Genomic DNA, 21,398 nt, shown 5'->3' on the forward strand with positions numbered 1-21,398 from the left:
ACACTGTCTCTACAAACATTCTACCCACCTCCGGCATCTAATACCCACAGCAATTCAAGGAGTTTGCAATTTTAGTATGTTCCAGGAACATGAGTTGAAAAATGAGAAATTTAAGATGATCAGAGAAAAATTCTGGGAGTTTTCAAAAAAGAAAAAGTTGTATCTTATTCTTGGACTGTAAGTAGGACTACCAATCTTCTTTTCTACATTCCTAGAGTCCATAAGTAAACTTTTCATAGTATACAGTTGCATAACCCCATTTCATTACTGTAACGAATAAGGGTACCTACCCTGTATCTCCCAGTCCATGAAGGAAAATCACCTATAAAAGAGGAAAAATGAATAAGCAATGCCTAAATAAACCCACACCGAACTCTTGCTACACATTGAAGCTTTGGTTAAGGTGGATGCTACAATTAGAGAGCACTGCCCTCAGCAAGTTAGTTAATCTCTACAGACCTCTTCATTAAAAAAAATCCTTAACTTCTTCTCCTTGAATTCCTAAGATAATTAACGTTGCGTTTTAGCGCTTAAAGGTCTCAGACATTTGTTAAGTGCCAATGATCACCAACCACGCTGGAAGAAAAAGAATTTGTCTCTTTCTTGTCAAACCACTGAAATCTCTCACAAAAGCTGTAGAAGTTTTCCATCGCAAAAAGGAGGGGGGTGGTTTAAAAACAAGTTTGAGATCCTCATACACAAGTTACATCAGGGGGAAAAAAACCAAAACAGTACCTCTGATTTTGTGAGACACGAAATCTTCCAACTTCTTTAATTTAGAACAAGAGTGCAAGGCAAGAAAATCATTCTCTCATCCACAAACGAGACAGAAACACGAGATAAAGCCACCTCGGGTTAGGGCGCCTCTCCAGTAACGCCAGCGCCTCCAAGCCCGGGCCGTGGTGGGGGTGGGGAAGGTCCGGGGGTCCCGCGGGCCGCACTCACTCCGCAAGGCGGAGGAGGACTCGGGGTGGGGGCTGCCTGTGGGGGGTGGGAGGGGAGGAGTGGGACGCGAATCCCCCACCCCGGCCGCGAGGCCAGCGCTCTCTCCAGACAGCACCGACCGGCGCCGGGCCAGCCTTCCCCACCTCACCACACTCCCTCCGCACCCCGCCCGGCAGAGCGTCCCCACCCACCGGTAGCTCACCAGCCTGCGACGCCAAACCCGCGCCAAAGGCGGTAGCCCGCAGTGGGCCGAGAGGCCCCTCCGAACCCTACTCGCCGCCACTCACCGCAGCGGTGGCTTTCCGGACGGCGGGCACGGTGGCGGGAAGCGGGGCAGACATGTTATTGCCGCACATACACCAGCTCCACTGACTGCGCGCGTCGGAGGCAAAACGTACAGGCGGACACCCGGCCCTGGCCCAAGGGCGTGCGAGCGGCGAGTCCCGGCCCGCCCCTCCGGGCGCGCGCTCAGGCGCGTGCGCGCCACTGAGGCGCCGCGCCGCCTTGCGCCGGTTCCGCGTGCCCGCGCTCGGAGGGGCCTATCGGCCTGCCCCGCCCCTGCCCCTCTCTCCTCCGCGTGTCACAATGCCCGGCATCTCCTTCCGCTGATTGGCTGCCAACGGGAAGCGACCCGAGCTGACCTTGTCCTGCTCCGCCGCCAGCGCTCGCGAGGTGCGAGTTCCCCGCCGCCCAAGGCTCTTAGGCCCAGGCGGGTAGCGTGATCCCTGGAGCCTGGCTTTATCTTCCGCTCTTGGGGCCGCGTAGTGAAAAGAATTATCCCCAAAGGCAGTCGTATCCAGCCGCAGATACTCCTTTGTTTCCTAATGTAGGGTGTATACTGGTTCGTAAGGGTCAGGAAGAACCGGCCTCACAAAGGCCAGTCGAGCTTTTCCTTTATTTCCATTGGGGGCTTTACCAGGGTGTACTTTTGATGAGGGAGCAGGAAGCTGGCTGAGGACAAAGCAAAAGCTGGCACCTTGCACCCCGTCTCCACCAGCTCCCCTGGTAATATGTGTAACATTCCTCAGGCACCGCTGACCGCCATAAACAAGAAACAAATAGTTAACTTGCAGAGATCACAATCCTGCAAGACAGGCATCTCCCAACTATCTTGATGTTAATGGCACCTTGTAGGCCCCTTGTAGGCCCTCTTTAGCATATGAAAACTCCATTGAAACCTCCCTTTCCCTCACCTTCCCCCAGACTGCAGGGTACACAACCCATCCCTCACAACTCAGGGCAGCAGCTCTTCCTGCCCACGGGCGCTGTCCCCGTGCTTTTATAAACCACCATTTTGCACCAAAGATGTCTCAAGAATTCTTTCTTGGCCATCGGCTCCGGAACTCAGCCCACCGAACCTCACGTAGGTTCTAGAACTTCATCAGTTCTAGAACTTCATCAGTTCATCTAGAACTTCATCGATTCCCCTCCTTTAAACCTCAGCTGGAGGGGAAATCAGTTGCATCGAGGATCCACAGTTTATGACTGATGGGTATTGACACTCTATTGATTTAAGGACAAGACTGGATGGCCCCTTTTCTACACTGGGTGTTGGGGGGGGGCACAGGGACAGCTCAAAGCCCATCAAACACTCTGTAGGATTTCTGAGGGGCTAAGAGACTGAAACACTTAAAGGCAAAATGCCCTGACCTTCAGAAGGATTCAGTGGAGAAACTTAAAGGAGGTATACAATCATTAGGGGGTAGTATAAGACAGGGAAGGAAGTTGGTGAACAAAAAAAAAAGGCTTTAAAAACTCACTCTAATTCACAGGATAACCACATGCTGAAGGTTTCGGGAATCTTATTCGTACTATTTTTTATGACTTATCGTGGTTTTGAGTGCTGAGAATTCAAAAATGGTAAATTGATGCAGATTTATTGAAAATGGTAATGTGACTTATTTCACCTTGGAGTACATGTGTTTATGTCAGGCTTTTAAGTATTTGGTTGCGATATAAACAGAGAAAAGCTATCTGTGGCTGTTACTGTGAACATAACTTGTTCCCTAGTATGCGAATTTTTCTATGATGTGGTATGTAGAGTTCCAAGGGCCACGCCGGGTTCTAACAATTAACTTACAATAGTGGGGAGTAGGACAGCTCAATGTGATGTATTTCAGTCACCTGTCCCTCTTTCCCAATCCTGCAAGGTTCTCCCAAGTACTACATTGTCTAAGCAACTTTGTGTTCTTTGTGTCTAAGCACGAGTTCTTAGAACTTGTGTTCTAAGTAACTTTGTGCTCTCTCTTCCTCAGGTAAGGGAATGAAATAAATATAATTGAAAAAAGACAAAATTATCATTATTTTCAGATGATTATGATGTAGGAAATGATTGCGGTCTGTAGGAGATGGCCAAGAAAAAATCTTGAGATGGATATGGTGCAAAAAGGTGGTTTTGTGAAAGCCTCGGGAGAGGATTGTGGGGTGGGGGGGGGGAGTAGGGGGTAGGCTCTAACTATGGTTAGGAAAAGGTCATTTATTACTGTCTAGTAAAACCCTAGTCATGAGACCCTTCAGATGTATATCAGTAGGTCATATGTTTAGGAAATGATTGCTAACATGTATCTAGGGGTGTAGAGATAAAGGAAGTTTCCAAAGGAATTTTTATATGTTAAAGTAGACTTACAGGATACTGGGGGTTTGGATAATGTTAAGGAAAGATTGTTTTTGGCCTTAGCAAAAAATTTTAACATAGAGGGAGCTGAGCTCCCAGAGGAAAGTAGCTCTACCGGTTTCCCAGGACTTGTCAAGGGGCTGTAGGCAATAAGAAAATTTATTTTTTTCTTTGCCTTTGTTTCCCACACAAAGGGAAAATTTAAGAAAGCTATTTAAAATTTATAAGAAAATTATGCAATATCACTGTAGTGAGTACGAACCTTTAATAAATAAAGTGTAATAAATAAATGAATAAATAAATAAATAAATAAATAATATGTAGTAAGTGCAAACCCCTACTAAATGAAAAACAGGCAAAAGGAACAAAATACAAACTAACCACATAGCAAATAAGCCTAGACCATATGCGTGTAGTGATAACAAACTAACCACATAGCAAATACCACATAGCAAATAAGCCTAGACCATATGCGTGTAGTGATAAGATTAGCGCGAAGTACCAAGTTGTAAATATTTTAACTTGTGCGAAATATCGTAAACCAAAACGTGTTTGCGACGTGTGTATGTTTTTGGTGTGTAAGCATAAGAAAAATAAGTGATGTAATATGTTTATGAAGGAGACTTAGCACAGTATATAAAGAGGCATAGGGTTGGACTGAGGTGAAGCTAGTTCCCTGTCGGGAGAACATCATCGCCGGTGCTACCGACGGCCCGACAGTTTCGTTGCCAACCCCTCGCTGGTTCTCAGTCTCAACTTCTGCGGTGACCTCTCTGTCTAGATTGTGAGGCGACATCTCCTTCTCCGTGACAACGTCAGCGGACCGTGACCGGGCCACGATAGTGGTGCGGACCTCGTCCCAATGAAGATCAAGTGAGTTACATCAGATCCATCTCTCTATCTCTTCTTTACACGTTGGGACCTCTTGGCGGGACGTAGGGGTTTTGCTCGCAACAATCACTAATTACTAAATCAATATACAAAAATGAGTAGTTTTTCTAGCTACAAATACTAGCTGGTTAGAATAACTAATGGAAGAAAAAAATATTCATGATAGAAGTTTTAAATAAATAATTAAGGGGCGCGTCTGGGTGATTCAGGGGGTTGAGCCTCTGCCTTTGGCTCAGGTCATGATCTCGGGGTCCGGGGATCGAGCCCCGCATCGGGCTCTCTGCTTGAAGGGGAGCCTGCCTCCTAATCTCTCTCTGCCTGCCTCTCTGCCTACTTCTGATCTCTGTCTATGTCAAATAAATAAATAAAATCTTAAAATATATATATATATATTTATTCAGGAAAATTGGGCAAGAATATACCAGACCTATGTCAGGAAAACCATGAAGCCATCAGCACACAGAAATGTCAAGTAAGTGAATAGGACCTAGCTACCAAGGAGTATGGGCCCCGCCCTTTGGACACCTTTTGGGCGCCAATTCTAACCAAGGTGATAGGCTGATTCCGATGTCTACTAGGGTAAATTTTAATTCAGTTGGTCACCTAGCATGACTGTGCAGCTTTCTCTGTGCATTACAATTTCATTGGCCACCTGTGCGTGGCCAGGCCCAACCACATGGCCTTTGCTCTATAAAAGCTAGTCTATGAAACAGAGAAGTGTCGCCCTCTCTGTAAGGGGTGGCCTGGACCGGTCTGTTTGATGGTCGGGTTGATTCTTGATGCTTGGCGCAAAATAAAGCTTTGCTTGACTTTTTGCTTTGTATCAGTCTTGCTCCTTTAATCACAGACCCATCATTGGGGGACCCATTATTGGGGGACCCAACATTGGGGGCTCGTCCGGGATTAAACGACGAGAACTGAGCCAGCATCAGAATTTCTGGGTCTGGTTCTGTCTGTCTGGTTGTGGAGTTCCAGGTATGGCCCACCAGGGAGAACCTGGATGCAGCCATGCTCTCCAGGGCTGGAGTGGATGCGGGGACACCCCATCCCTCTTCTGGTAGACCGTCTCTAGGGGTCGGAGTTGCCGTAGGTGGTCAGGGGGCCGGGAAAACCCCCTCCAGCAGCAGGCTCTGGGGGAGGGCCTCTGGTTCTGTTCTGTGGCTCATCCCAGCGAGCGTCTGTAGGGGGCTGGGAAAACTCCCGCCAGTGGCAGGCTCTGGGTGAAGGCCGCTGGGTCTGCAGTTGATTTTGTCGTGTCTTTTTGTTGCCTGTTGTGTTGTTCATTCCTAGGGGACCGAGAAAATCCCCACTGGCAAGCGTCTGTAGGGGACAGAGAAAACCCCCACCCGCGGCAGGCTCTGGGTGAGGGCCGCTGGGTTTGCGGTTGTCTTTGTCTTGTCTTTTTGTAGTCTGCTGTGCTGTGCTGTTGTGTTTGAAGGAATGGGGCAAGCAGAGTAAGGGGACTCTGACTTTCGTCTCTCCTTTCCTCCTAATAGATGTGGGCTTCTCCCTCCCTCATTTCGTGTATTAAGGGCTATAACTGGAGCCAACTGGGGTTAGTCTAACTCGAGACAGAGACTTTAAGGAACATTCCCAAGCAGCTGCCTAAACAAACTTTGTTTCGGAGACATTCTTTGCCTTCTCTGGCCTGATGTGGACTGCCTAGCCCCTCCCCCTTGCTGGTGGGAAAGCATGGCGTCTGCTCCTCTCTTGGAGATGATTGATGAGCTAGCTTTAGAACTGGGAACCCATTCTCTGCCTTCTGGTGGCACTTTGTTCTGTTCTTCACTGTTGGGAAACAAGTAGAGTGCCCCCGGACCTAACACCCCCCCCCCGGATCTTCCCACCCGGGTCTCAGGTAAACATTCGAAGCGGTGTGGGCCCAGGTGGAACGTAAATCAGTATTTGAAGTAAGTTAAGTTTTCGGGTTAATTAGGATGAGCATGTCTTTTGAGTTAACAGTAGTAAATGTGAAACTTCAGAGTTTTTACTTAAGGTCAAATAAGCTCGTGTTATTTGTTAAAACCTGTTGAAATCTGTTGAAACCTGTTAGCAAAGAGATGACTAAACTGATGGTTAATTGTCTGTCTCAGAATTTTAATTGGTAATTGTTAAAGTAGCTTTCAAAGTCTTTGCTAACCTGAAACTTTAAACCAAATGGGATAAAATGATTGAGGGCTGGTTGCTGGAACTAGGTTTGTGTTTTTGAAATCTGTTGGTAAACCTCTTTTGTGCTTAACTGAATTCTGTTAACAGCTCACAATTGGTTAATAATTGAGGTGTTTCTAAAAAAATGTAAATGGTTTTCTCTTTGCCTGACCAGAGTTGTAAATGAGATCTCTTTGACTCTTGAGGCTTTTCCTTGAGATGCTAAGTTTCTCAGGGAGGACTGCTAAACCAATGATAAACCTTGGGTTACATTTGGGTAAATACTGTAACTACTCTAGAGGTTCTTTACATTTTCCGAAATTTTAATGTTTTGATAAGGTTCATCACTTGATATTTAACCATATCTATCCTGAGTTTTTTTCATTAGTAATTGTTTTAATTCTCTTGTAAGATGGATTCCGCCCTTTAAAGGAAATTCATATGGGAGACTTTCAGGACAAATACAGGTCTTTGATATGTTAAAATCCTGGAACTGAAATGGGTAAGAATTTCCAGAAGTAAAAGCTGCATTTGGCCTAAACCAGAATTAGTAATGTGGGACTAGATGAACTGAAGGAAGTTGTAATGTTGTGTCTCTTAATGTTTTAAACATGACTGGTTCTGTAATGTTTGCTCTTCCAGACTAGGGAAACTTTTTCTTAAGTTAAGTCTGTAACTTACAGAGATGTAAAAGTACTCATTTGTAAACGAATCAAGACATTCAACTTTTCTCTCTATCTGAACCCTCTGAAACCAAAAGGTCTTAGTAAGTATTCATTCTTCCATGGCAATCGATCATTTGCATAAGTTCAATAAGAATCTGTTCTCCTTGTAACAGGACACCATTGGAAACACTGGTTATTTTACCAAGGCTTTGACTCGAATGTCATATTTGAAAGGACTCAGCTATGACCAGATAGCTTAGAGGAACTAAGGTTGACTTTACAAAACCTGGAGCCACAAAGCCCTTTGGAACAGTTGGCCTGATACCTTGCTTACAGAGTTCCCAGCAGCCTTACCAGGTGAGTAAAGAATGTCACTCCCTGGCAAGGTCAGGACCTCAGGAAGAAGAATTTGCCCAAATCAACAGGTATTGCAGCCATGTCTGATGGCAAGTTCATGGCTTGGCTTCTGGCCTGGAGAGGCTACTAAATGGCCAACCTAGAGATTTCATATAAGAAGTTCCAGCAGAGCAGATTCTAAAAGATCTATATGGTTACTTATTGTTCTTGCTGAGCTTATGTAAATAATTAAGCCAAGTTTCTTAAAACTGGACTTGTTTTTCAAATGAATTAGTCCTGATTTGGCTATCTCTGGAAATGAGGGTTATTTTAGAGAGAAAAATTAGTTTTAATAACACACCCTTGCAGATGTTAAATTCTAGATTTGATGGTCTTTAAATGTTCTTTACCTAAGCTAGATACCTTGAGGTAAACCTCAGAGAAGTTGCATGATAGCTTGTTTAGATGATCTTGCCTTTGCCAGTCAGTCAGCCCCAGATAAAAGGAGGAAACTTCAGAAAATTGAAGGATTTGAAAGGACTAATCTGACTGAGTTAGTGGGAATAGTGGAAATAGCCGCTGAGGACTATGGGTCATGCTGGCGGGGCGACGGTGATGGTGGCGAGAGCTCTCTTACAGACTCTGCTGGAAAAGGGTATCAGGTGTCAGCAAAAAAGCACAGCTTTGTCAGAGCCTTGCCACTTTTATAAGCTTTGATCTCCATGAGGGAGTGTGTTCGCTGTCTGAGTCCAGGATACAGGTGATCACCCGATATCCCCGCCCCACCATGTCCGGACAAGTGGGGGAGTTTCTTGGGATGGTGGGCTACTGCAGGCTGTGGATACCACGGTTTGCGGAGATTGATCGACCTCTCTACGAACTGACTAAGGGAGGACTCTTAAAAACAGCCTTACTGAGTGCCCCAGCACTGGCCATCCCAGATGTTACCAAGCCCTTCCACTTGTATTTGGATGAAAAGGCTGGGGTAGCTAAGGGAGTTTTGACCCAGACTCTGGGGCCTTGGCAAAGGCCAGTAGCCTATCTTAGCGAAAAACTAGATCCAGTAGCGGCTGGGTTCCCCCCTTGCCTCCGCATAATTGCTGCCATGGCCATCCTGGTCAAGGATGCAGGCAAATGGACTTTGGGTCAAAATCTCATCTTGATCACCACCCACACTATCGAGGGCCTTCTCCGGACCCCACCAGACCGGTGGATAACAAACGCCTGAGTGACGGGATATCAGGCCCTCCTCCTCAACGAACCAAAAGTGACTTTCCGGCCCCCAGCGGTGCTAAATCCACCCACATTGCTGCCAGAGATGCTGACTGACCACCCACATGACTGCGGAGAGGTCCTAACCCAGGTCACAGGAAGAAGGCCGGATCTCAGAGACGCTCCCCTCCCAGATGCGGAAATGACTCTGTCCACAGACGGGAGTAGCTACATGGTCAGGGAGTAGCTTACGCGGGGGCTGTGGTGGTTTCTCCTGAGCAGGAACTCTGGACGACAGCCCTGCCACATGGAACCTCGGCGGAAAAAGCGGAGCTGATTGTGTTCACCAAGGCACTATAGATGGCCAAGGGTAAGACCGCCAACATCTATACGGACGGTAGGCTGGGTAGAGGTTTTTTTTCTGCCAAACATGAGATGGCAGGAGTGGTAGCCAAAAGGCTACTAGAGGTATGGGTTACCTCTTGCGACTGGGTCAGACAACGGCCCTGCATTTGTGAGTTCAGTCTCACAGGCATTGGCCAAGGCCGTGGGCACTAATTGGAAACTACATTGTGCCTACCGGCCCCAGAGCTCTGAGCAAGGAGAGAGAATGAACCAGACTCTCAAAGAGACCTTGGCAGAACTAATTCTGGAGACTGGTGGTGGGTGGGTGGATCTCCTTCCTTTTACCCTCCTCAGGGTGCGATGTACACCCTGCTTAAACAAGGTGACCCCATTTGAAATAATGTTCAAGAGACACCCCTCTGTTCTGCCCTCGGCTACAAGGGGTTGTTGTCCTAGCACAAATGACTGATTGGTCTGTACTCCAGTCACTGCAGGCTTTGCAGTTTGTCTTAAAAAGAGGCCACGCAGGGATCTGGACTGCCCACATTGGGACAGAGACGGAGGTGAAGCCACATCCTTACCAACCCGGGGACTTGGTTTGGATGTGCTGCCACCAAGTGGGAAACTTGGAGCCTCTCTGAAAGGACCATTTGCTGTCATCCCGACCACCCCCATGGCTGTGAAAGTAGGAGGCATCGGGACCTGGATTTTTGCAGGTCACACCAAAGGAGCCAAGGATGAGGATGATCCCCAGAGATGGATGCCGCTGCTGATGGACCCCACCGATCATGGACTAAAGCTAAGACTCGGAAACAATGAGTTCATTGTTGCTCCTATTGTTAAAATATAGGTGGGAAATATAGAGAAAGGCTTGACATACTATTTCTAAAAAGAGGGGGCTCTGCGCAGCCCTAAGAGAGAAATGTTGTTCCTGGGTAAATCACACTGGGGTCATTAGAATAGTCCAACAGCCGTTAAAAAGGGACATAGAACTGGCTGAAAAGTCAAAGATTTGAGTAATATCCAAAGAAAAGTGGGGAATCTAAGGGCATATTCAGCCAGAGCATCCCCACCTCCGTCAAACTTCCATTTTGTGGTAAAACTAACATTGACCCTGACCGCCCCCCCACCCTACCCCCCTGCTGGGGAACTTACTTAAAAACAAGTCCCGGAAACCAGTTCCAGGTCACAAAGTCCAAATACAAGGGTGGGTCAGACCAGTGGAGGTATTCAATCAGTGGGGGCACATACTGTCTCCTAGCTACCAAGGGGTATGGGCCCTGCCCTTTGGACACCTTTTGGGCGCCAATTCTAACCAAGGTGATAGGCTGGTTCCGATGTCTACTAGGGTAAATTGTAATTCAATTGGTCACCTAGCATGACTGTGCAGCTTTCTCTGTGCGTTACAATTTCGTTGGCCCCTGTGCATGGCCAAGCCCAACCACATGGCCTTTGCTCTATAAAAGCTAGTCTATGAAACAGAGAAGGGTCGCCCTCTCTGTAAGGGGTGGCCTGGACCGGTCTGTTTGATGGTCGGGTTGATTCTTGATGCTTGGCGCAAAATAAAGCTTTGCTTGACTTTTTGCTTTGTATCAGTCTTGCTCCTTTATTCACGGACCCATCATTGGGGTTCCAACATTGGGGGACCCAACAGGAAGATACAATAGTATAAGGTTATTAATTTGTTCAGAATTACTATCAATACAATGTACTCCCAATTAAAATCCCAATAACTTATACAGTAATAATTATTTTTTAATAACCCAGTCCAATTTTCCAATTTTATAAAATTATTCTAAAATTCATACACATGGGAGAATAGACATGCAGGAAAATCCAGGTATATTAAAAGAGAAATACAGTAATTTGAGCTACCAACCCTACCAAATGCATGACATTGAAGGGGATCAGAATATACCACCCGAAAACATGGCATTTTATTATATGAATTATTTTATGTTAAGGGCACTGAGAGTCAATAGACGAAGAAAGAAGCCCTCTAGGACTTTCCTTTATCTGACGAATAACAGAAACTTCTACGGACAACCGAGGTATCTGGGTGGCTCAGTTGATTGTTTGACTATTGGTTTCAGCTCAGGTCAGGATCTCAGGGTAGTGATATTAAGCTCTGTGTTGGGCTCCATGCTCAGAGTCTGCCTGTTGAGATTCACTCTCTCCCTCAGCCCTTCCCTCAGCTCACACTGGCATGTGTATGCTCTCTTGCTCTAAATAAGAAAAATTTTGCAAAAGAAAAAGAAAGAAATGAGGACAGCCATAAATCTCTTCTGCAGGAGTATTATACCCACACAGAAGACAAAGTTGGAACCAAAGTGGACTTTCACAAACAAACTTTGCAAAATAACATTTGCCTTCCATTAGTTTGTCCACTGATTTACCTTTCCCTAATTTACTACACTTAGAAGCTCAAAACCCTTTTCCTTTGTCTTGTTATTTCTCCACAAATTTATTTACCTTTCTTAAAATGGTACAAAGCCTACATATCTGACCACCTCTTTAGAGTTTTTTTTTTCCTTAAGTGATCTCTAAGACCAATGTGGGGGTTAAGCTCAATGACCCCAAGATCAAGAGCTGCATGCACCATTGACTGAGCCAGCCATGTGCCCCAACTCTTTTTAGTTTTCTCATCATTTCTGTGAGCCACCCCCACATATACATATGAAACAAGCCTCTTTCTCCTGTTAATTTGTCTTTTGTCAATTCAACTTAGAAGTCATCAGTTACTGAACCTAAGAGAGTAGAGGATAAGTATTTTCCCTCTCCATCAACATCATCTAAAAGTTACAGTAGTAAATTACCAATGTCAGAAAGTATGAGTAGATTGGATCATTTTCTGATTTTCCTTATTTGTTCAGATATCTTTCTTTTCTTTCTTTCTTTCAAGATTTTTTTTTATTTATTTGACAGAAAGAGCACAAGCAGGGTGAGCAGGAGTGGGGAAATCAAGCTCCCTGCTGAGGAGGAAGCCCAGTGTGGGGCTCAAACCAAGGACCCTGAGATCATGATCCTAGCCAAAGACAGGTGCTTACCCACTTAACTAACTAAGCCACCCACTTACCCTGCTTGGATTTATTTGAACAGAACAGAACAGAATTAAATCTCAAAAAAAAAGACACACATACATTAAGGGTGACATTTCAAATCAGTAGAAAAATGACAGTTTTTCAGCAAATGATATCAGAATAACTGACTACATTTGAGAGAAAATTCAGATGGCTCCTCCATTTCTCCTCTTACATCTCCCAGCAAATTCTAGGCAATATCCAGAAGAGGAAATCCAAATGACTAACAAAAGGAAGTACCCAACTTTTCTAATCACGAAAGAAATGCAAATTAAAACAACTTACTACTTTAGACCAGTAATATGGGAAAGAACAGAACATGGTTCAACTGTGTACACTACTAATGAAAGTATAAACTTGGATGAAACTGCAGAGCAATTTGGAAAGTTCTAGTGAAGCTGCAGATGTGTGTATTGTGAAAATTAGTAACATGAAACTTCACTAAAGTAGAATGGGTGGGTTTGGCAGGTGGAGCTCTGCCCTAACACTCTAGTCAGTTGCAGACCCAACAGAAGACACAGATTGGACCTTATGGGAACTTTCTCTTGCAGGTGGATACTCCTCTACTAGACCAGCCTAAGGAAGAACCACTTTCTTTACCTTCCCCTGCCCACCCAACAGTGCAAAAAACGCAGAAGACCCTGGAAGTCAAATTCCCAATTTATTCGATGAACTTTCAGTTTATAACAACCTTCCCAACCTACCTCTTTTCTCCTTAAAGAAGGGCACCTCTTCTTTGTTCCCTGGACTTGCCTATGGTTTTGCCATAGCTTATTTGTCCCAGATTATAATTCTCTTTTATTCTTGAATAAACCCATCTTTTGCTGGTGAAATAACTAGCAGTTTCTGTTTTTTTAAGGTTAACAGTAGCTATGACCAACAGCCCTACTCTGTTAGAAACCCTTACATATATATGCACAGAGAGACATATAGGAATATTAAAAGCATCGCTTCATAGAATGAAAAACCAATAATTACCTAAACATTCATTGACAGGAAAATAGATGAATTTACTATTATATTCATATGATGAAATGTTATACAAAGGTGAAAATATATGAATGATAGGTAATATGGTGACATGAACAGATTTCAAAAACAACATTGAATTTTTAAAAAACTACAAACAAAAAATAAAACTCTACAATAGGCTTAAAAAACACACTAAGTTACAATGTATTGTTTCTTTCAGCAGTTTTGAAATCTAAAGTGACGTACAATGAACTGCACATATATAAAGTGTACAATTTGATGAGTTTTGTTTTATTATATACTCCTGTAACTATCACTACAAACAAAATAATGAACGTAGCCATTGCACACAGAAGTTCTCTTGGGATGAGGGTGCCTGCATGGCTCAGTCCATGAAGTGTTGGCCTTCAGTTCATTTCATGATCCAGGGACCTGGGCTCTGCATCCCTGCTCTTGGGTAAGTCTGCTTCTCCCTCTCCCTCTACGCCTCCTCCCTTCTCATGCTCGCTCTCTCTCAAATAAATAAATAGAATCTTTTAAAAAAAATAATAAAGAAAAGTTCTCTTGGGCCAGTTTATAATCTATTTCTGTTTCTTCCCTCTGTGGCACATCCCTGGGAATCCTCTGATTATTTTTTTTTTAAGATTTTATTTATTTATTTGACAGACAGAGATCACAAGTAGGCAGAGAGGCAGGCAGAGAGAGAGAGAGAGAAGCAGGCTTCCTGCAGAGCAGGGAGCCCGATGCGGGGCTGGATCCCAGGACCCTGAGATCATGACCCGAGCCGAAGGCAGCAGCCCAAACCACTGAGCCACCCAGGCGCCCCTTTGTCCATGTTTTAACTGGGTTGTCTCAACATTATTGTGTTTTAAGAATTATGTATTTATTCTAGATTCAAACACTTTGTCAGATACATGTTTTTTTTTTTTTTTTTAAAGATTTTATTTATTTATTTGACAGAGAGAAATCACAAGTAGATGGAGAGGCAGGCAGAGAGAGAGAGAGAGGGAAGCAGGCTCTCTGCCGAGCAGAGAGCCCGATGTGGGACCCGATCCCAGGACCCTGAGATCATGACCTGAGCCGAAGGCAGCGGCTTAAACCACTGAGCCACCCAGGCGCCCCAGTCAGATACATGTTTTAAAAATACTTTCTCCCCGGGGCGCCTGGGTGGCTCAGTGGGTTAAAACCTCTGCCTTAAGCTCAGGTCATGATCTAGCCCCACATTGGGCTCTCTGCTCAGCAGGGAGCCTGCTTCCTCCTCTCTCTCTGCCAGCCTCTCTGCCTACTTGTGATCTCTGTCTGTCGAATGAATAAAATCTTTTTAAAAAATTCTTTCTCCCAATCTGTGACTGAACTTCTCATTCTTAAGTGTCTTTTATTTTATTTCTTTATTTTTAAAATGTTCTTTATTTATTTGACAGAGGGAGAGATAGTGAGAGAGGGAACACAAGCAGGAGGAGTGGGAGAGGAAGAAGCAGGCCTCTCAAGAGCAGGGAGCCCCACACGGGGCCCAATCCCAGGACCCTAGGATCATGACCTGAGCCAAAGTCTGATGCTTAACAACTGAGCCATCCAGGCATTCCTTAAATGTCTTTTAAAGAGTAGGAGTTTTAAATTTTCACAAAGTCAAATTTATCAATTTTTCTTTTATAGTTTATGTATTTGATTTTAGTTTAGACTTTAAGAAATTTTTTCTTAACTCCAAATCACTAAAATTTTCTCCTATGTTTTCTTCTGTAAGATTTATCACTTTAGCTCTTATATTTAGGATATTTATTATGATCAATCTTGAACTAATATTGTCATGTGGTATAAAATGATGATTGAGACTTCTTTTTGCATTTGGCTGATTGTCCATCATCAGTCACTGAAAAGATTATAATTTCCTCTTTGAATTTCCTTGGTATCTTTGTCAAAATTTAGTCGTCTGCTGGATATCCACACACAAAAGAATGAAGTTGGACAGCTATCTCACATCATGTACAAACATTTAATCAAATGAATTAAAGCTTTGATATGTCTAAAATAGTCTTTATTTCACTTTGATTCCTGAAATGTGTATTTACTGCATATAGATTTTTAGGTGGCTATGGTTTTTCTTTTTTTTTTTTTTTATTTGACAGAGAGACATCACAAGTAGGCAGAGAGGCAGGCAGAGAGAGAGAGAGGAGGGAGCAGGCTCCCCGCTGAGCAGAGAACCCGATGCGGGCTTGATCCCAGGACCCTGAGACCATGACCTGAGCCAAAGGCAGCGGCTTAACCCACTGAGCCACCCAGGCGCCCCGGCTATGGTTTTTCTTTCTTTTTTTTTTTTTTTTAAAGATTTTATTTATTTATTTGACAGAAATCACAAGTAGGCAGAGAGGCAGGCAGAGAGAGAGGAAGGGAAGCAGGCTCCCTGCTGAGCAGAGAGCCCGATGCGGGCTTGATCCCAGGACCCTGAGATCATGACCTGAGCCGAAGGCAGCGGCTTAACCCACTGAGCCACCCAGGCGCCCCCGGCTATGGTTTTTCTTTGAGCATTTTAATAGTGTTGTCTCATTGTCTTCTGGTTCTCAGTCATTCCAAAGAGAAATTTGTTGTCATTCTTACCTTCATTTTTCTGTACATGTCTTGTATTTCTGGCTGCTCTTAAGTTTTTCCTTATCACTGATTTTTTTTTTTTTTTAAGATTTTATTTATTTATTTGACAGAGAGAGATCACAAGTAGATGAAGAGGCAGGCAGAGAGAGAGAGAGGGAAGCAGGCTCTCCGCTGAGCCCGATGCGGGACTCGATCCCAGGACTCTGAGATCATGACCCGAGCCGAAGGCAGCGGCTCAACCCACTGAGCCACCCAGGCGCCCTCCTTATCACTGATTTTAAGCAATATAATTATCAGGTACTTGGGTAGTGTTTTCTAGTTTATTCTGCTCAGAGCTTAATGTGCTTCTTGGACATATGAGTTAATCGTTTTAATTAAATTTGGAAAAATTTCATCCATTAGTTCTTCAAAATTTCTTTTCCCATGGTCTCTTCTCCTTTCTGGGAATGCAATTATATCTAATGTTAGGATACTTGTTGTTGCTCTACAGCTCACTGATATATTTTTTTCCTGTCTTTCCTCTGTTTCATTTTAGATGATTTCTATTAAGGCTTTAAGTTAGTAAATCTTTTTCTATAGTATATAACTTTTTGGTAATGTTAGCCATACCATCTTCTTCTCAGACGTTTTATTTTTTACCTCTAGACATTTATTTGTGGTTTTTTTTTGGTTGTCTTTTAGATTAGCAAAGTTTTTAACTGTGATGAAACAAATAACATAAAATTTACCATCTTAACCATTATAAGTATACAGTTCAGTAGGGTTAAGTATATTTACATTGTTGGGAAATAGATTTTTCCAGCATCTTTTGTATCTCCTTAAAATGCTCAACCTTCCTCCTTGGACATATGAACTATATTTATTCTAAAGGTTTAAACATTTTTGCCAATTATTTCTATCATCTTTGGATCTATTTATATAGACTGGGGTTTTTTTTTAAGATTATTTATTTATTTATTTGACAGACAGAGATCACAAGTAAGCAGAGAGAAAGGCAGAGAGAGAGGGGAAAGCAGGCTCCCCACCGAGCAGAGAGCCCCATGTGGGGCCTATCCCAGGACCCAGACCATGACCTGAGCCGAAGGCAGAGGCCCAACCCACTGATCCACCCAGGTGCCCCTTGATTGGTTTTGAAATTTCATGTCTTTCTTGCTTCTCTGCATATCTGGTAATATTTTCTTTTTTAAATTTATTATTTTTTTACAAAATGCCAAATATTATGAATTTTAATTTTTGTTATTTTGTTAGTTGTTGGAGTTTCTGCATTTTTTTACCTGAAATATTTTTAGGCTTTGTTTTAAAATGCGGTTAATTTACTTGTTCAGTTGGTCTCTTTGAGGCTTGCTTTTTTGCTTTGCTAGGTGGGTCCATTACAGTATAGGACTAATTCGGTCCCAACACTTAGTATCATTTTGAGAAAGTCTTTGTGGTAGGAGATTTGCTCTGCTTGAATCTTTCTCCTGGTCTTTTTTGGGGGGTGGGGGGTTGGTCTTAAGTAGTCTCTTCAAACACATGTGTGACCAGTGCTCATTTGGAGCTCTCCCTGTGCAGCTTTCTCATCCCTCATACTTGATTCTATGAATGCTAGTAAACTTGCCCTGTATGAACTCTGTCTCTTCACCTCTGGGAGACCTAAGGGCTCTGTTTGGGTACTTCTCCCTGCAAGTAGCCTGGAAAGAAGGCTATAAGTTGGAGCAATAATATAGTTCAAATCTTTTGTTTCATTTTCCTCAGAGAAGTGCCTGTTCTCTAATATTTGAAAACCATTACGCTGTATATTTTTTCTGGTTGGTTAGTTGTGTGTGCTGACAAGAAAAATCTTGTTCTTTTTAAAAATTATTATTCAGTTGTTTTTACCCCATCATTTCCAGAAGCCAAAATCTCAAAGTATTATATATTGATAATGAATATATAGAGGTATAGTGAAAGTACAAAGAAATGTATAGGAAGGATAAATTCTAAACTCAGAGTAGTGACTATTTCTGGGGAAGCTGGCAGAAAGAGGAATGTGACTATTTAAAAAAGACAACTTTCTCTCTCTCTCTCTCTCTCTCTCTATATATATATATATATATATATATACACTATTTTATTTCATAAGGTGGGTGGTAGGTACCTAGGTATTCAGCTTGCTGTTATACTTAACATCAGTCTTGAAATATTTCATAATTGAAAGAGTTCAAACAGGACAAAGGGTTAATTAAGGTGTTTTTTTTTTCTCCTTTAAGATGAAGGAACCATGAAAAAGTTAAAAGAAACAACATGTATGTCTTAGTGGCATCTATAACCTTGAATGAAACTTTTGTTCTCTCTCCAAATGTATGTGTAATATGCAAGAAATAGCCTTGAAATTAGTCATAAAAAAATCAATGATCCAGTCTTGTGTTCATTTATTTGATTTTTGCTCTGAAATGTTGTTATGGAGAGTATATATATTTCCAGACTGTTCATAACTTTTAGATAATTTAAGGCAGCTTGACTGAATCTGAGCAAACTGAAATCCTTAGTAGGGAGAGTTAGGTAACATTCTATGGATTCATTCTTCCAGCTCTATAAAATAGTAAGAAACCATTTCCTCAGTCTTAGGATTGGATACCAGAAAGATTTGGAAAGGCTCACCAAACTGTCTTCTGTTTCTATTCTACAACTACCAGAGGGACCGGACCTAGCAATACCATAACATTATATAGTTGTGGGAGAACTCTTGCTACTACCAAGCATGTATCTGTGCCTTGCCTTCTTTTTTATTTTCCATTGTGAACATGAAGGACTATGGTAGTTGTTAACGTTTTTTCAAATATTTCTGGGGGCGCCTGGGTAGCTCATCTGGTTGGGCATCTGACTCTTGATTACGGTTCAGGTTGTGATCTCAGGGTCCAGGATTGAGTCTTGAGTTGGGCTCCCCATTCAGCTCGGAGTCTGCTGGAGACTTTTTCTCTTCCTCTCCTTCCGCTCCTCCCACATGCTCTAAATAAATGAATTAATAACAAATGTTTATGATTTTCTATGTTCTAAGACATGGTAGGATTGCACTTCCCAGGTTTTTTGTTGTTGTTGTTGGGGGGTGGTGAGGTCATGTGAGTAGTTCCAGTCAATACATGGTAGGTGGAAAAGAAAAGTGTCACTTCCAGACCAGAATTTTCCATTCTGTGTAAGACCCTCCAGAATCCTCTTTCCATTTGTCACAGCAACCTTCAAGTTTTAGGATGTGTCTGCTATCTCATCCTTAGTCCTAGAATTACATAGATAAGGAACAGAGTTCCCAGCTGATGTTCAGTAAGATTATAATATAACTAAGAAATAAACTTTTGCTTAGAAGATGTTAAAAATCCTTTTGTGTCATTCAGTTCAAATGTCCCTTCAGAGAGGCAACCTTTGACCACTCAGTCTAAAAGACACCAGAAATACCAGTTAAACCGTAATACAATCCCCTTTTTAATTATCTCCATGGTACTCCTTATTCTCAGAAATAGTTTTATTTATTTGTACTTATTTATTGTATTCCCCTCCCAACCCCCCCGGCAACTCCATAAGTTACCTCTTTCATTCACTGAAGTATCCCCAGCATTTTGGGGATAGAGTGACAAGAAGGAATCAGATCAGTCTGATTCTCATAAGCCATGGTAAGATGTTTGTATTTTATTCAGGTGCAATGTAAAGCCCCTGAAAAGTAATGACATTCTGACTACTTTTGGAGAATGGACTGGAAGGGGGTGGCAGTAGAAGTAAAAAGAGATCATCAGTAGGCTGTAGCATTATTCTAGGCAAGATGGTGGTGGGTTGAATCAGCATGGTATTTGTGGGTCAAAGAGATTAGGCTTGTTCATGTGGAAAATACAGAAATAGGCATAAAGAATGACTCTCAGGTTTTTGGCTTTAATACCTAGGGAAGTGGAGGTGCCATTTTTGAGGTGGGGAATATAAAGGCAAAGAAGTTTGGGGGAGACTGTGGGAAAGAGTTGGAAATCTAGAATCCTCTGTTGACCTCTTAGTCAAGATATCAATTAAGCTGCTGGATACATACAAGTTGAACTTAGATTTGAGATGAAGATATAAACCTGAGAATTAATAAATCATTTAAGATCACCTTGAGAGAATATCTGCATAGAAAAGATAAATTTCAACATTTAGAGGGCAGATTAGGAGGACCTAGTAAAAGGGGAAAAGATCAATCAGGATGGAAGAAGAAAACCAAAAATGTGGGCTCTCCAGAAACCGAACAAAGAAAGTATTTTGAGGACAAAATGGTCAACTGCCTTGAAAACTTCTAAGCATGCTTTTAAAAAAATTCTTTATTTGGCAGGGGGAAGAGGGGGAGGAATAGAGAATCTCATGCAGACTCTACCTCATTCAGGGCTGGATCCTGGGACCCTGAGATCATGACCTGAGCCAAAACCAACAGCTGGGCACTTAAAACAACTGTGCCACCCAGGCACCACAGCACTCATTTAAGAGAACAGAGTTTCAATTTTTTTTTAGCTTTATTGAGGTATAATTAATATACAGAGGATATATGCAATGAAAGGAAGGATTAAACATTTGGTGATGGGATGTGGAAAATGACTTATCCCATGACTTCTTTTTCTAAACTAGAAGTGAAATTCGTTGGCTGAGAAAGAAGGTACAAAATAGTCATTGTGGAGACTGAAAAAGTAAGTTTTCTAGAACACTGGGATAGGATGACCATTTTGGGGTCTGTGATCTTGAATCTAAAGAAAGCCTATCAGTCTGAAAGCCAGTTCTTTGTGGACCCGAAAGAGAAAAATACTGAAAATTGCTCTATAGAGAGAGCAAGTACCGTAATTGTTGTAGCTTCTTGTTTATATCCATGACAATGTTAAAGAAAATATGTAGCTAGAAGAAGTTGTAAGTAGAGGGAGCAAAAAAGTGTGAGAGCTGAGATGTGTCAGCATCTTCATCTTACATGGAGTAAGGAGCTGCTGTATACTTTTGATAGTTGAAAATTTGAGCAATAGATATTTAAAGCACACACGTTATTTATTTATTTATTTATTTTTAAGATTTTATTTATTTATTTGACAGACAGAGATCACAAGTAGGCAGAGAGGCAGGCAGAGAGAGAGAGAGGAGGAAGCAGGCTCCCTGCTGAGCAGAGAGCCCGATGCGGGACTCGATCCCAGGACCCTGGGATCATGACCTGAGCCGAAGGCAGCGGCTTTAACCCACTGAGCCACCCAGAAGCCCCTAAAGTACACACGTTATTTAAATTACAGACTTACTGGGGATCTGGGCGGCACAGTCGGTTAAGTGTCTGACTCTTGGTTTCCACTCAGGTCATGATTTCAGGGTCCTGGGATGGAGCCCCAAATCGGGCTCTGCACTGAGCACAGAGTCTGCTTGAGAGTCTCTCTCTCTGCCCCTCCCACTCGTGCTCTCTCTCTAATAAATAAAATCTTAAAAAAGAATTATACATTTACCGTGGTAGAACTAAAATACTAGAAAGTAGTTTAAATGATCTAAGTCTTCATCTATCTTAAGACAGGTGAATATACAATGTCAAAAATTGATCAAACAATTAGTGATGTAGTTTAAATTATAAATATGGAGGCAGGGTGCCTGGGTGGCTCAGTGGGTTAAGCCTTTGCC

General features: G+C 42.8%; 2 protein-coding genes across 5 annotated transcripts in view; one reads left to right on the forward strand and one right to left on the reverse strand.

The window, feature by feature from the left end:
• The window catches only part of LYPLA1 (lysophospholipase 1), a 37,640-nt gene extending 36,157 nt beyond the window's left edge, over window positions 1–1,483 (reverse strand). The window contains exons 1-2 of one of the 2 annotated variants that reach the window (XM_032316124.1): window positions 1,233–1,483; window positions 291–322 (exon numbers count right to left, since the gene is read on the reverse strand). In XM_032316124.1, the coding sequence (XP_032172015.1) occupies window positions 291–322; window positions 1,233–1,301 (101 nt within the window). In that variant the 5' untranslated portion in view covers window positions 1,302–1,483. Of the gene's footprint in view, window positions 1–290; window positions 323–735; window positions 1,101–1,232 lie in introns of those variants that run through there. The other variant, XM_032316125.1, reaches the window with a different exon arrangement.
• Window positions 1,484–2,601: 1,118 nt separating this feature from the next.
• Window positions 2,602–21,398, forward strand: part of MRPL15 (mitochondrial ribosomal protein L15) — a 29,150-nt gene continuing 10,353 nt past the window's right edge. The window contains exon 1 of one of the 3 annotated variants that reach the window (XM_032316121.1): window positions 2,602–2,629. The gene's annotated coding sequence lies outside the window, so the exon portion shown is untranslated. Of the gene's footprint in view, window positions 2,630–4,329; window positions 4,433–13,642; window positions 13,666–21,398 lie in introns of those variants that run through there. The other 2 variants (XM_032316120.1, XM_032316123.1) reach the window with 2 other exon arrangements.

Source organism: Mustela erminea, chromosome 16, assembly GCF_009829155.1.
Source record: "Mustela erminea isolate mMusErm1 chromosome 16, mMusErm1.Pri, whole genome shotgun sequence".
Taxonomy (NCBI): domain Eukaryota; kingdom Metazoa; phylum Chordata; class Mammalia; order Carnivora; family Mustelidae; genus Mustela; species Mustela erminea.